The sequence below is a fragment of the Micropterus salmoides genome, unplaced genomic scaffold (genome assembly GCF_014851395.1).
Source record: "Micropterus salmoides isolate LMB-PRFRI ecotype aquatic unplaced genomic scaffold, ASM1485139v1 Ms_hic_scaffold_16, whole genome shotgun sequence".
Classification (NCBI taxonomy): domain Eukaryota; kingdom Metazoa; phylum Chordata; class Actinopteri; order Centrarchiformes; family Centrarchidae; genus Micropterus; species Micropterus salmoides.
In genome coordinates, this window is record NW_024040707.1 from 19108369 (window position 1) to 19125140 (window position 16772).

A 16772-nucleotide genomic window follows, 5' to 3' on the forward strand; every position below is an offset into this window, starting at 1 on the left:
CACAGAACGAGACGTAGGCGGAGCGATGTTGAGTCATTTCCAGATGCTTTAACTTCCAGTAAGACAACTGAGACACATGATACCATATCTGCAGATGGCAGTGCCTTCTAGTCGGACATCTTCCCAACGGCATCCACTGTCGGGGAGAATCATCAGGCCCACGTTCCTCAGTGACACATGAGATTTTACCTTTCTGTGTACTCGAATTGTTGAGATAATAGACGGTGAGGGGTTACTATTTTGGACTCTATGGCATGCAGTTCATTCGTCTAAATCTGGGGTAATTAGAGTTCATATTTTTCCCTTCTGGCCTGAATGTTGTGGCTCATCTCCAGCTCCTCCTTCCAAAATTTACGTGTTATGTTATATTAAAACAACTGAGCAACCTCACAACAACTGAGTCTGCTCCAGTGGCGCGAAACAGGCCTAACTAACTTTACTATCTAAGTGTACAATAAAACTGTGAAGTACTACTATTTTACAGTGCACGTATACTGTATATAAAAAGATCTGAAAACAAGTGATTATGTGGACAGTGATGTAATGTATCAACACAGAGCTGCCTAAAATCATATGCACAATATTTAGAGTTGTGGCAACAGATTACTTGTGCCCTTTTTGCTTATGTTTATCTTACTATGAAAACATTTTCTAAGTTGATGTATTACTATAGATTATATTACCCTACACAATATATGGTATTTAACCAGGTGCAAGTAAAACATCAATTGTGAGCCCAACTTGTGATAAAGCTTTCTTTCACCATCATCCACTATTGACATAGCCTTGATGTGATAGGTTTACAAATACTGCAATAATTATATACTATGTATGTCACTGAACAAAGCATACATGTATGTTCACAGTGGAGCCACCAGGGGTCGTTAATGTTACAGTTCAGCTATAGCTGTGCTGTCTGAGGTTTTGACGTTGTAATGCTGCTGTATTTGTGGGTATTTATGGCTCTGTAAATGTGTGCTGTGTATTTATATTTCACACCCAGGTTCATTTTCATATTGCAATTGGTAATTTTTTTAATTTTAATTTAAATTCCATTACCTGGATTTAATCCTGTATCCTCTGTGAGCAATCGGCATCCCCCAGACTGAATCAAATTAATTGCACTGAACTTTGGCTAAATCCATATATTCTGATTAAGTTTTTCAACAAATGTGAACCTCAAACATCTATGGTGATTGTAGCATTATCTGTCTGAGTCTAATTTCACTGTGCTCATGGCGCAATCTGCTCCTTCATTAGGATTTACATTTTTTTGTATTGGCCACATGAGGGAGGTATAGACCTGCATTAAACCTGCCTGTCCTCAACGAAATTAGACACCGTCATATAGCAAGATCACACACGATCATCTGCAGACTACCCCAAACTATAACATTATGGAAGAACTTCATGTTAACCCCTTCATTTTTTTCTGTTAATATCAGATTCTGATGTAGCTCTCACAGTGACACTTCTGTTTCAGATGCTCCTAAACAGCAATCTGTTTATCCTCTTATATACCTATTTACTGTTTATTTATTCAGTGATCACATTTTAGTCATGTGAGAAGGGGGCAAGCAAAGGATTTTACCAGAACATTCCATCTGTCAAACCCAATTTCCTGAGGCTTTTGATTGACCTGTCCAACACAGAAACAATGCAGCTGCAAAGATTTAATCATTTCCTTTCAAACAACCTGAGCAGTTTCCATTGTGCCTTTTCTTCCTGACTTGTTTTCAGATAAACTTATTTACCTGATATGAAGCTGCAGACTTCATCTGATAATTATGATTCACTTTTCACGAAACTGCCAAAGATTGCAGGGCTGATGGACAAGGTGCCAGTTACCATAAAGATTAGACTTTTTACTGTTCAGGCCAATATTTGTGATGACAGCGTAGCTGTCCAGGAGAGATTAAACGACATTGATCCCGTTCTCTAAAAGCAGTCTGCGGTGATAGTGCTTTCTCTGTCACAACATGCAGCTCCTCCTCTGTCAAGCACAAGAGTCAGTGAAAGAAATGTTATAACCATTTAGAACATGACAACAGATGGATCTATGGATATTTTTTTTTTTGCTTTTTAGCATCTGTTGGTTGCAGGTTTGGTGTTGAAACGTTCTTTAGCTCAGTGTTTTGTTGTTTGGTGTGTTACCCCTCTCTCTGTGCGGGTCTGTCATCATTTTTGGGGTCCTCTTAGGTAAAGGGCCCTTACTGCAGCTTTGGAACATCTGGAAACAATACAGCTGTGCTGGCTATCTGGGACCAGGGGGCTTGGAGGTTGTGGGCTGGGTTGGGGGGGCTACGGCTTGGGCTAGTTGCTGCTTTGGCCCTGGGGGTCCATGTGTCCCTGACTTCAAAATAGACTTGATTGCTAACAGCTGGCAGTCTTAACTCACCCAGTGTCAGAGCTCTCCTCTGATGTCAACCTTGTCAGTATCAAGGCCCGGACAATGGAAGGCCAGCAGCACGGAACGGAAGAGAGGAGGATTGGGTCTCTGTGAAAAGAGATTCAGAAAATGACTTTTTTTTAATGAAGGTTGCTACCGTAAATAACTTTCAGGTGTTTTGTCATGGTACCTCTAAGTGAAGCACACACTAAAGATGTACATCGAACATCGTAAACATATGATACTTTGCCTAAGTTGAGTGCAGGCTGAGAAAGTAGACGTTAATCTTCTGCTGCTTAAACTGAGTGCACTTACAGGTGAAATACAAAAATAGAACACTGAACAAACAAAATAGTCACAAAAACCTCCATCTGTGCAATGTGTAGAAGCTTTGGTTTGTATTTTAATCAGATTATATAAAATGTATCATAACCAATTCTTACTTTAATGTCCACTATTTATAAACCCAACTATATAAAGGTTATTATTCTGATAATCAACATTTATATCTTGTAATAATTGTGAAATGTACTTTCAAAATCCCTTTTTATTAGAGCTGTATCGCAGAGCAAAGTGTAGCAGAGCTGTGTCCTGCTATTCACTGCCTAAGTATGAGTAAATAGGACAGAAGCTCATTAGCATCTTTTATTATCCAATTACAAACTCTGCTCGCCTAATTACCTCCAATCAGCAGGGAGAAGAAAATGATTGACTTCCTGGCGGACAGGAATCACTCAGGACAAAAAAGGACAAACTGGTTTTCAGTTGCTTACTGGATGGAAAGTGACTCACAGGAAGTCAGACCATGGATATATACACTCACCAGTCACTTTATTAGGTACACCTTGCTAATACTGGGTTGAACTCCATTTTGCTTTCAGAACTGCCCTAATTCTTTGTGGCATACTTTCAACAAGGTCATGGAAAGATTCCTCAGAGACTTTGGTCCATATTGACATGATAGCATCACGCAATTGCTGCAGATTTGTCGGCTGCACATCCATGATACATCCCAAAGGTGCTCTATTGGATTGAAATCTGGTGACTGTGGAGGCCATTGGAGTACAGTGAACTCATTGTCATGTTCAAGAAACCAGTTTGAGATGATCTGAGCTTCAGAGCCATCTAAATGTCACAGCTGAAATCGAGACTCATGAAGTGTTTGTCACATACAGACCATAAAGAAAAGTTTAACCACATAATTAACCATCTGGTTTCTTCAATTTGCACTCAGGAGAAAAATCTGCCTTTAAACTTGAAAGAAATAATGATTTGACATATATCGTGATAATTATTGATATGGAATGATATGAAATGTTTTTATCGTGATAACATTTTTGGCCATATTGCACAGCCCTAGCTGTAGCCCATCTGCTTCAAGGTCCAATGTGTCGTGCATTCAGAGATGGTGTTCTGCATACCTTGGTTGTAATAAGTGATTATTTGAGTTACTGCCTTTCTGCTCATTCTCCTCTGTCCTCTGACATCAACAAGGCATTTTCGTCCACACAACTGCCGCTCATTGGATATTTTCTCTTTTTTGGACCATTCTCTGTAAACCCCAGAGATGGTTGTGCGTGAAAATCACAGTAGATCAACAGTTTCTGAAATACTCAGACCAGCCCGTCTGGCACCAACAACCATGTTTAAAGTCACTTAAATCCCCTTTCTTCCCCATTCTGATGCTCAGTTTGAACTTCAGCAAGTTGTCTTGACCTACATTGCCTAAATGCATTGAGTCGTGTGATTGGCTGATTAGCTATTTGTGTTAACACCGAATATATAATATGGTACCTAATAAAGTGGCCGGCCGAGCTACTGTTTCAGTGTCTTTGTTTGGACTTTAAAAAATTAATTCCTCTCACAGCAGTACAATCACACTGTGGAGGTAAGGTCTTTACAACTTTATATGTTTTTGCAGTCTTCAATACTCGATCTTTTAGTGTGAAATTAGCATGTAAGATGTATATACGCCACTCCTCATAAACCAATTCCACTTTATCACACAGTCTAGTCTACCTTTGCAAGGTTATTTTGTTCTGTGGATTATGTTATTGAGTTTGTGACAGGAAAAAAATTTAAACAGCTGCAGAAACGATTATCCTTCATCAGAGGATGAAGGGCAGCCGCTGCACAAGGTTGTGCTTATAACAGAGCTATGCATCATTATTAGACAATTAATTACTCTGTCAACACCAGCAGCACCACTTTTCTACTGGGATTCAGTCACAGATGTTTTGAGCTCAGATTTGACACCACTATCCATAACTGGGGAGCAATGAATCCTTCTTTCAGGCTTTGACTAAACTTTCACTTCTTTGAGTAGAGTTGCTTAGATTTACTTCTTCTCTTAGTTAGTTTTGAGTCTTTGAAAGATGTCAGGAAAGGCCAGAAATAGCACAAGGCAGGCCGCTGGGACGAGCTGTTGTTTACAGACAGTGACAGGGATGAAGGACCTCTGTGCTCTGGTGCTGGGCCTGGAGCCTCAGGGGTGTGCTAGCACTGCTTCTGTTGCTGTTCTGGATACTGCAACACACTTAAAAACTCATGCACAAGCAGGCTGGCAAAATATGAGCAGGAGGACCCACCAAAGATGTACAGTTTTCTCTTGTCTTTCTATCTTGAACACATGCGCACTCTTTGTGATAATCTTTCACTTCACACAGCCTCATCAAAAATGCTTTGTTTCAAATTAAACTACCACACTACCTACTACCTTTTTTTCATACTGATATCACCTGCTGACTACACAGGCTCCTGTGTGAAGTCAATCCAAGCTGATTGAGAAAACAAATCCAAAACCTCCTGATGTAAGTTAAACAATTTAGCAATCAGTTTAAGTAACTGTGCTGACCTTAACATTGAGGTCAAGCCAGGCTACAGATACAGAGACATACGGTAACCACCACCATCATGTCATTTCTGCACTCCGGTCCATTGCAGTCCCCTGAGTGCTGAAATCAGAGGGAAAAAACACAAAGAAATAACTGCAGTGCAATATTGACAAATTCTGTTTAATATTGTGTGATACTCTTCTCTTAAAATACAGTCTTTTCTGAGGTAGACCATTACAGTTCAAGAACATTATTATCATTTTTAAAACAGACATCAAAAAAGACATGAAATAAATACTTTCATGTACAATATGCCGCAAAAATGAGGTAGAAATGGTTACAGAAAATGTACAATAACCAAGAACAAAGTTACCGTGATAACAGATCAAAACATGTAAAAAATAAAGGCTTGTTTTGTTGGACATACTGGCGTGAGTAGTGGGAACAACACCAATTTCAAATGTGGGAATTATTGGTACCTCTAAGTCATTATTATTATTTAATTTCTGTAACTACATGTGAATAATCGCTAGCATCATCAAGACTGTGCCGCTTGAGGCAGGGGTTGTTCTGTAATTTGTAAATGTGTTTTCAGTTTCTGAGACAGTGATCAGTATGCACAGCGGAGGGTCACTCTGATTGATCTGGCTTCACGGCATGACTGAAGCCACCAGCTGGAGAGGGGACGGCTGCACTGTGATATAGGGTTGCTGGACATCAATCAGACCACTTCCACTCCAGAGGAATCAGTACAGGGGAAGAGGAAGGGGGGCGGGGAGGAGGCTACAACGCCACATGGCCACTGGGGCTCGTGGCCAGGGGGCAATCCAATCTAATGAGATTGCACTGGGGAGAGAGAAAAGGGAGAAAATAATGATGAGTTTGGGGGGGGGGGGGCAGTAGTGGGGAGGCGGGAAGGGAGGTAGGAAATATTACATCATTCTGTGTATACCGCCTCAGGACCATGGCAACGGTCTAATATGTACGACCCCTGTACCTGCAGTCCAGTGACCAGGTTTTTCCAGCTCGTTAAAACAGAACTGTACGACTGATGGAAAAGGAGAGATCTGTCTGGATTGTCTACATGTTGGGTTTGTCCACAATATGTATACATTAGCTGTGAGTTTTTATACTTTGGGATTTGCTGAAAGCTACATACGATGACTTTGTCTTCAAACTTTTTTTTGCTGTCTTTTGGTTCTGTGTCTTTTTGGAAGGTATTTTGTGCTCAGATGTTCAACTGCGAGTGCACGTGTATGATTGTGTGCGTTATATTAACATTTTCAAATGATATTTTGCAGCCTTAAAACTATACACAGTAGACATGCATATACAGGATATGTAAACGCTATATTACACAGACATTTGCAAAACAGTTTGTCCAACAAAAAAAGCAAGATTTTCTGTATTCTACATTTCTTGAAGACAATCATCACTCCACCATAAACTACAATAAAAATAAAGGGTAAAAGAACAGAAATGAAAAGGTATTTATATTCATATAATAATACATGGATTTATGGCATCAAATATCCTTTGAAATACCTGAATTACATTCAATGTTACTCTTTGTAGCATATTCAAGTTTCTCTCCCGAGGTAAAAGCCCAGCTGTAGTGGGTAATACAAGACTGTCAGGTTTCTCCTCGCTCCTTTATCTCGCTCTCTACTAAGACCCTAAAATTACATACATTCTTTAATTTCATATTTCTGAGGTAAAGAAATTCTTCCTGAGCATTTCAAACAAGACTACATACTAAGAAAATAAAAGGAATAAGTGAAATAGAAAACAGACACGCTGTAGGAGATGCTGGCTGTGCGGGTGGGTACGTTTTGTTCTGTAAGTGGGATTCTCAGGAAAACTGCAGACAATGAGGAATGTGAGATTGAGAACGAAGGTATGGGTAAGTTAAGGACAACACTGCAAATATAAGAGTAAGTTGTCCGTGAATTGTACAATTTCAAGCATGAGTGTATTACTATTAGTGAGTTAAATGGAAATACATACATTACTACCAAACATGTGTAGCAACATGTTTGGATTTAAAACATGTCATTTGATTTTCTTTTATCTTTTCTTTTGGTGTGGGGGGGGGGGGGGGGGGGGGGGGGGGTAAGAACTATCTGTTTGATTTGTTGAGAAGCTCTTGAGAAGGATTCATTTATTGTAATTTTGAGGACCAGCCTGTTAACGCTGCTGATTATGCATTTGGTTTGACATGTTTTTGGTCAAAAACTGTGTGTGTGTTTGCTGAAATGTTGCTGATCCCAAGCCCTTCTTACTGAATATTTAAGTGACAATCCAATGACTAAATCAACATTAGGATAACATGGAAGTGGACTTGCAATAAATACGATCCTGAGAGTCAGTCAAAGGGGGGGATTTTCCAAACCCTGATTATCCATAATCTTGGACCACGTCACCTAGCAACAAATAATTGATTTTGTCCTGGACCAAGGCTAATCAGGATCTCTGAGAGTATTCAAATAGTACATAATCTGATTTTCCCATTGGCCAAAAGACTAATACACTACCCGACTGAACAAGGCCTATTCATCTTTCTCTTCTTTGGGAAAAATTAAATATTGCGGCTATTCATTTGAAAACAAAAAAAGCACACCGTGGCATGCTTCTGCCAGTAAAACAACTTTGTCAGCTCTCCTGTATTGTTGACTTTCTCTGGCTCTTTTGGCTGCATAATCTGTAATTACAAAATAACAACAACAAATTCCCGTGGCTTGCCAAATCTAAGCAAAGACAGGGTCGTAATGCAGTCCGAGTACAGTGACTAGCTGCTTTCTCAGTGGTTATACATCTTGCTCCACTCTGTACAAGTGTCCAGTTCTTTCACGGTGGTGTGTGGGCGCACCTTGCAGAAGGCATTCTCAAAGTCTGTGAAGGCTGGGGGTTTAGAGGACGTGGGGAGGCCATGCATTGCCCCGGTGGAGGAGGATGCTGAGGAGAGTGCCTGCTGGCTGATCTGAAGCAGCTCCCACACTGAGAAGCCGTCTGTGCGCTGCAGCACAATGCTCAGCTCCCTCTCGCTCAGGCTGTAGCCGTGGGGCGTCAGCGCCTGCAGCAGCACCTGCCTGCGCATACCCACATCTGGCAGGCCAACGTGGTACCGCTTGGCAAAGCTTCGATGAACTGCATCCTGCAGCAGATCTGGCCTACCAGTGGCACATACAAGAATCACCAGACCTGTGGTCCCCACCTGGGCTTTCTCCAGGGCGGTCAGCAGTGTCTGCCTCAGCCCCTCCTCTTCCATGGCCTCCACCTGGCTGAGCAGCACCACTGAGGGCTGCCGTGCCCCTGCCACCTGCAAAAGAGACCCCAGAATGTGCTCTGCCTCGGCCTTCCCTTTAGAGGCCAGCATGGCTCCACTGACGCGGTAGAAGGAAGCCCCCAGCTGTGAAGCCAAAGAACGAGTCAACGTGGTCTTACCCCCTCCCCGGGGGCCAAACAGCAGGACGGTTCTTGGTGGCCGCATCAACGGACTGGGTCTCAACACGGGCCACAAAAGGTCCTCCTCCAGGGCACCCTTCACATGGGTGAGACCGGCCAGCTCGCCCCAGCCCAGTGCCGGGCTGCAGTCCAGTAACTCCCCATTGACAAGGTCCAACACCCGGGGATCTGGGCTCTTCATAGTCTCAACAGGCGGAGCACACAGTGGAGAGCGTTTGTGGGCCTGGGTGTGGTGCTGCTGTTGGATGAAGCCTTGCTCCGCCACGCCATTTTCTCCCGTCATGCCTGCTGGAGGGCTGTACTCCCCCCCTGCTGCCCCATACTGAGGAGACACCATGGGCTGGGAGGAGGGCTTACTGGGCTTAAAGGTTTGAGGGTCTGTGCTGCCTGAACTGCTGAAGCCGTTTCCCCGGCACTCTGTTTTGTCATTCACACTGTAGGGTGAGTTTCCCCCAGCCTTCAAGGGGTCATAGCTATATTTCCTGTAACGAGATCCATCTCCACTCTCATCCTCTTCTACGCTCATCTCAAATGCTTTTCTTTTTAATGTTCCTCCAGATTCAGATGTCCCAAGGTTGGCGCTCTGGTAACTGTAGCTACCTCCTACAATGGTGGGCCTTGAGGGAACGGGAGTAGGGGCTGGTAGACCTGAGTGCAGGTAAGTTGCAGAGGGGTGGCCGTAGCTGGGGGCAAGGCTGGTCTGGGGTGGGTATGTGCTTGGGGGGTAGTTATAGACAGGTGTGGTAGGGCTATAGCTGGGCACCAGAGTGGGGGCGGACTGGAGAGTGTGGAGGGAAGCAGGGGGAAGTGCTGCACTGGGTTGGGGACAGTACCCTGAGGAAAGATAGGTGCCATTGTAGCTAGAGGGGTACTCGCTGGAGCCACTGCAGGAGCTGCTGCCACTGTAGCCAGAGTCTGAGAGGTTACTGTTCACCACCGACACGCTGCCAACCCCCGGAGGGCCAACAGATGTGGCTACAGCCTTGGAACCTGAGAGGCTGTCATGGCCTCCAGGGGGCCCCAGGGTATAGGAGGCATCAGCACTGTGCGTCAGTGGCCAAGGCTCCAGCTCAGTCTTCTGGGCGTTGAGCCCCCCAAAGGCCCCTGGCTCTGGGTAGGTGCCCACAGCAGGTGGCCGGTCATACGGGTCCAGCACACCAGCATACTTATCAGCATAGCGCTTCAACAGGTTGGAGGCTGTGAGAGCAGAGATGTCGTCGTTGGCCCAGGCGTAGTTGTAGGAGCTGCGGCCGCGGCCAGCGTACAATTCCGACTTGTGGGCCGGAGAGGAGGTGGTCGAGGAGACGTCCAGGTGCTGCTCAGGCCACTGGCTGAGAGCCTGGGCATGCTCTGGGTTCCAGTGCATCTTTAACAAGCCTGACAAAAGAAACACACAGGGAAACCAGGTCATAATTTTCATCTATTTACAATTAGTTAATTAGATATTGGAGGCGTAGGAGAGATTTTATCTTCCATTTAAGTCCATATAGCATCTTTATCATATGATTCCATGACTGAAAAATAGAGAATTATTTTGTTTCTCACTCCATTTGCTAAGATAATAATTTTCAAAATCAAACTAGCATTTACTTATATGCAAACTGCATCCAAGGTTGCAAGGTATATATGTATGCCAATATATAAAAAAACTTACGTGTGACTTATGTGAAATGGCTCTTTCAGTGTTACAATTTTAATCCTTACATTTTTTATTTGACACAATCTCTGCGAGAGGTGAGACTCTGCAGACTCATCTATTAAAAAGAACAAAAAACTTCACATTTAAATTATAACAGGAATCATTTTTTATATATTGTTTATTAATTAAGTGATACAAAACGGTTTGGACTACTGTATATATCACTCACTTCAACCAGAAATAATAGTCAATTTGATATATATTAGTGAACTAGACAGTACAAAGTTTAGACACTCCTCCGTTTTTCCCCACTATCCTGTGCACAGTGACACATGGTCCGAGGACAAGAAAAGGCCTTTTTGTTTGAAGAGGAATCTTTTTCAGTGTTACCATCATGCATGTAAGCAGAAGGAGCTCAGATTTCCCAAAGAGGAAGGCAAAAGGAGGTGGAGGGATAGAGAGAAAGAATGAAAGAAAAAAAGAAAGAAAGAAAGCAGATTGGTGGGCTGGATGTGTTGTTTTGCAGTTTTCCAGCTTCTGTCGGAGTAGCGATAAGATCCCACTACTACTCCCTGTGCTGCATCTGCAGGTCTCCCAGAGGAGCTATTGTTATCTCCCCGTGCATGTTGCTCTGAATGCCTGCTCTTTCCACACTGCACCCCCCCCCCAGCCTACCACCCACCAATCCACCCACCCACAGTACACCAGAGCTCCAAAGGCCCAGTGGCCGTCTGGACAGAGGGAGGGAGAGGGGAAGGAGGGTTTGAGTGAGTGAGTGAGTGAGTGAGTGAGTGAGTGAGTGAGTGTGTGAGTGTGTGTGTGTGTGTGGACAGTGGTGAGGAGAGAGTGAGAAAGAAAGAAAGAAAGAAAGAGGGGGGTTGGGTTTGGAATAGTGTGCTATTCATCAGCACAGTCTCCCATGGAACATTGGGAAAGTGGAATGTCTGTTCCTCTGGCTGACTTCAGCACCGGCTGAGGTCTGATTGATCATGGCTGCTGCACATTGCCGAGCTAACAGCTAACTTTTGTTTCGTGAATTGCGTCCCCCCCACCATGTCATGTCATGCAAAGGCCTTATTTTCCAGTAAAATATTCCACTGGCATTGCATCTGCAATGTGTGGAACTTCTTCTTCCCAAATATATATAAAGCATCTGCTCATTTTCAGTGTTTGCAGTCTATTCTGTTTACCCACTCACTCCCATTTTAAATGTGTCCATGTTGTTCAACTGTGCATTTTGTGCATGTGTTTACGTGTGTATTTACCACATATATCCCAATATCATAGTAATAACATCGTCTATTTCATGAAGACTAGCACTACCTCTTGCCAAGGCTTTAGCTTGACATTCCACACATAGCTAGGCATTATTGAACTGTCACAATTTACCCTGAGGTGAGGACTACTCAGAAACAGGGAGGTAAAAAGGAATATGGCAGAAGCCGTCATTACTGGTCTATCTGCTTTTCCTTCAGTGGACGCCTGATGATTCATTATTCATAGATGTCTGTGGATGTGGAGCCAGGCTTCTTATTGCCATTTAAATCGAAATCGCAATATCCACAATCTGCGATTGTGCTGCTCCCGCTCTCCAGCTCACTCCTAAACTTTGGCCTCTTTCTTTACCCGCTTTCCAAACCTCCCCATGTGTGTTTCCAGATTACGCCCGTTATTTATTCAGTCAGATGAGACCGGCAGACCAGATGGCCGTTGGATTATCATGTCCTTCATATTCAAATCCATTGCCTTAAGTTCCCAATGGCCAAAACCAGTTCAAGTACTTCCCTAAGCTTCAGTCAACCCACACACCCACAGCAACAAGAAAAATTCTCACACACTATTAAGTTGTATTTTTTCCAAACATTTTGAAGACATTGTCTTGTACACACCCAGATGACCACATATTTTTGTGGTCTTGACTCGCAGGCCTTTGTATGGGCTGCAGAAACCATATATGTCCTGCAGGCCCTTCCCATCTGCAGCCCAACCAGTTTGTGAGCAGCCCCAATAATGGTGCCTGTGTGTGACAGAGATGGATGAGAGCCCAGGGGAGCTCATAAAACCTGCAGCGGGGAGGGAGGGATGAAAGAGGGAGGGATGGAGCAAGGGAGGGAGGGAAAAGAGTGGACAGCAGGCGCTTCGTCCTCTCTAAGCGGACTGGAGCGGACATTAGAGGACTCAGTGAGGCGGTCTAACTGCTGTCCACTCCATCATTAGAGTAGCACCAATACAGAATGGACTTCTCTCACACTGCTCCCTTGACCAACATAATGACCAGCTGCTCATACCTGGAGAACCAATTCACTGTTACATCTGAAAGTAATTACTTTCTATCTTTTAGTCTAGTATTTTAAAATAGTCCATTATACTCTATAATGCTGTTTGTACACAGTGGGTCAGATGAGAGAAAACATGCAGTTTAGCTGTTTCTATGTAATTAGATCTTGCCTTCTGCTGGACTGTGGTCTTTAGAGCAGTAGCTATGCAAAATAAACTAAGCAAGCTCTAATCTACACTTCTGCTGAAATCAGAGTAGATTAATTCACTGGAGGGGCACAAAGAAAGCTAAGATTAGAAGGAGGAAATCAGGACAATGTGGACACACTGTGGGAAGCAGTGAAATCATTAAATTAACTTCAATATATGTTTCAGTTCGATGCTGGATTGTAAATGACTCTACACAACAGAAAAAAAATAGGACATTGCTAATATGTGTGAATTTCATAATCCTATCTTATAATAAAAGTAGCCATGCTACATCCTTTACTTAAATCAGGATACATTTTCAGCTCTAATGTTGTTGCATTTCCCTTTCCTGCCACAGCCTCCCGTCAACTCATCTTACTCACATTAGCGGAGGATTATGAATAAACACACGTATTAAAAATGGACATCATGTTTGAAAATGGGAATCCTGTCCTCATTTAATGGGAAGTTTTTGTTGCAGTTGTCAATAAATAAGTAAAGCTCCTCTGCAATCCTTTCAAGTGGGTAGGAAAAGTGCTCTACAAATAAAGATTATTATTATTATTAAGTATTTTAGATATTTTATCATTAATCAGTTGCACTGCTGACTTTATGGTGAACAGAAATCAGATGTGATGACCAAGTTAAGTACACATAAATATGATGTGACCAGATTGCTTTTCTACTGCGAGGAGGTTGAACCTTGTGTGTATATGCACATGACACTTCCCACTGTGTGTGTGTGTTCTCGGCCCCAAGAGAGACAGATGTTCTTCTGCTGACCGCCTTACTGTCTGTGCGGCCATTGTGGCGGACGCCCGTCCAGCAGACGTGCACAGCTCGGACAATCCAGTTGGCTCTGAGACAAAGCCTGAAGGATCCTATTGTCAGGGGCCTGTCTAATTATGGAAATCTTATTAATCTATTCAGCAGCAGTCCACTGACAGCTTTTGTGTCAGCCTGGGATTTATTGAGGGACCAGTGTGAGCTGCATCCTATTGTAGGAGTGTGTGATGAAGACAGTGGCACAGCTCTCTTCAGCCGAAACCAGCTTTACTTTAGGAGGCCCTAAAATTAGAATTAGACCAGGCTCACCGATGGAGGGGGTGTGAAGTTAGGTTAATTTGCGATTCCTGTCCTCAAATGCTTCTGCCATCCAAAAAGTCACTGACTCTCATGTTGACTGGGTGAATGAGAAGTAGCTTTTGACCCATTAAGGCTGTGTTGTGGTTTCCTATAAAAGAAGTATCAGTGGGTAAGGTGAAACGTTATCTTGGCAGGAAGCCCGGAGGTGGACGGCTCCAGTGCTGTTTCACAGCTCCCCTGAGGTTGCTTTCCCCTTCTCCTTTTCCGGCACTTTTGTTTTCCCTGCCCTGAGGAACAAAACAGACACGGATGCAACAACCCTTCTGGGACAGCATGCTATTAAACTGTGCCGATTGTGAAGAGGTCGCTTGTAAACAAGATCAATCCAATCAGGGGCTCTATTCAGGACTGAGCTCTACCCCCACCCACTGACCAGAGAAAACTGCCAGCATCTCCACTCCAACGTACACCTCCATACGGAGGCACAAATCAGGGAGTGAAATGTGCTTGTTCTTAGATCTGTAAATTTTGTGATACTCTGTTCCTAATTTCTTCTTTTTTATTTACATTAATAATAAGAGCTAGCATGTGGCAGACCTGCAGATGGTAGCTCAGCTGGTCAACTTCACAATTACAAAAAATACTACACCAAGGAAAAAGGCAAGCAGTTACAGCAAAATTAAAAAGTTGTTCAGAAGTTTGTGAAATGTATTTTTTCTGTGGAGAAATGAATCTGTTGCCCCCAAAGACCTGCACATTAAAAAGGGGCACTGTCTGAAGTAAAGTATGTCGTGAGAATTTCTAGGGTGTGAACTCACTTTATGCCGAAAACTAAATTCTTTTAATACTTCTAAACAAAAAGTTGCAGAAAAGGGCAGCGTCAAATTGTTTTCAGAATGCTGCTCTGGCTGAGGCACTAAGTCAAGGATTCAATTTAGTCAACATCTCAAACAGCCACTTTCAAGAGAAAAGCTTTAAATGAATGCAGTTACAATTAAAAGGCACACAGCCGTATCAAAAGGGGAATGACAGAAAGAGGCAAGTAGGGCAGAGTGCGACAGACACTGTATTTGTGCTGATAAATCACAAACTTCATGCTCTGATGACTGCATCGGTTGTTATGTATTCAGTGAGTGCAAGCTGATCAATGATTTATCGGATGAAACTCCTGCTTGCTGGACATAAATACGTAGAAAAAAATGACGTTTTTAACCTTTAAACACTTCTTTGCATTTTAGACAAACATGTCCAATAAAATGCTTTAAACAATCAAGAACTGAGTTTGTCGTGCAAAAGGAAAAGCATCTGCACTTGGCATCCAAGGTGGGTTAAATCAAGGGCAACTGGACTTGCTATAAGATACTTGAAGACGTTTTTAGCCTCTCATGCAAAAGGCTCAGGATCTGTTATTTATCAGTTTGTTATTTTGATTTGTTGTTCACTCTTGAAGCCCTGTAAGTCCTCTGTTCTCAAGTTCACTGTGATTTATGACACTAATATCAAACAGGACATTCTCACTAGGCTGTGGCTGCCGTGCCGCTGCATACTACATGGACTGTCATAAAAACACCTATCTGAGAGGCCAGGCCACATTTCACAGCATGGGAGGTGGAGACAGTGGAAAATTTCTCTCCGGACGTTACAATAAAATACACATTTTATCAGCTCTTGCACAGTTTGTACCAACATAATAAAGAAGTGTGACGAATTCCTCTCATGTATTGCAAATTAAGTATGTTGTACTATGCTCATGTTACAAATGTCCAGTTACTTCGTAGAATAGCACCCCACAGATGATGAACAGCTTCTGTTATCCTGTGGGGTACTGCCAAAAAAGCTGTTAAAAGAAGTGCGAGGTCAGTCCTTGAGAACCTTCCCGAACCGCCTTAAGACAGGGGTAATGCGCACTTCGGACAACAGGATCATAATTTATCAGACATGAATAATTGGGCATTGCCAGGGAAAATTATTATAAATCTATGCATTAGTCACAGGGCTGCTATCAATCAAAAGAAACACAATCCCACACTCCCACTCTGCCTCTCGCTCCCTCTGGCTCATCTGCTCCCTCTTTCATGGCCCTAAAAAGATGTAATAACAGAAGTGCGGGAGCTCTGGTGAGGTGTTCTGCACACCTGCTGCCCAGAGCACGAGCAGACGCAGCTCTTTTCAAACACGCTTCACCGGTCCAATCCCAGGGGGAAGGAGTCCATCTCCTGCAGTGGCATTGAGGGATGTCCTCTGTGTGTGTCTCTCTATGGACAGAGAGAGAACTATCTGTACTCCATGTATCAGAATGACTGTTTTACTTACACTATTTTTTTCTTATTCTCCCCCCCCCTTGGGGGATGTTTCAGGCCGGCTGTCACAATAGTTTTTGTCAGTGCGTGCAGCTAATATGGTTTTATTAGAAGAGAAGGACAAGGTGACAACACCGAGTATTTTGCAGCAGAAAACAGAATAATAAAATCATACTGCCCTTGTCTATAGTAAAATATATTTAGGATAAATGACAATTATTGTTCAAAACCAGTTTATGAACAGAAATATGAATCTCCAATTCATTAGCAGACTAACGAATATTCAGAGTGTCGTTAAAAGTTGCTGTTTTGCAGAGTAGATGGAGGGGAGCATTAGCCAAACTACTTGATGGCATTTGTTAAACATTGATTAACAACAACAAACGTGTTTAGAATTGCTAATGATAGTGCAGCAAAAAAGCAAATTCCCATCTGAGAGTGTGCTCGTTTTACAGCCCTTTTCTCTGCGCTCTCCAAAACTGGAAAGCCTCCGGAATAATTGCTGGATGCGTCACTTCATGCTCGTAATTTTAGAAACAACTCCCCCATCCCCCGTGCCTGCTAACGCACGTCCACAAATGGCAGACCCCGCC

The 16772-nt window shown here is 43.1% G+C and overlaps 1 protein-coding gene across 2 annotated transcripts in view; it reads right to left on the reverse strand.

The window, feature by feature from the left end:
- Nucleotides 1–5384: 5384 nt before the first annotated feature.
- Nucleotides 5385–16772, reverse strand: part of si:dkey-157g16.6 (uncharacterized protein LOC561837 homolog) — a 48194-nt gene continuing 36806 nt past the window's right edge. For both annotated transcript variants that reach the window (XM_038722611.1, XM_038722610.1), the window contains one exon: nt 5385–10065. In XM_038722611.1, the coding sequence (XP_038578539.1) occupies nt 8024–10065 (2042 nt within the window). In that variant the 3' untranslated portion in view covers nt 5385–8023. The remainder of the gene's footprint in view (nt 10066–16772) is intronic.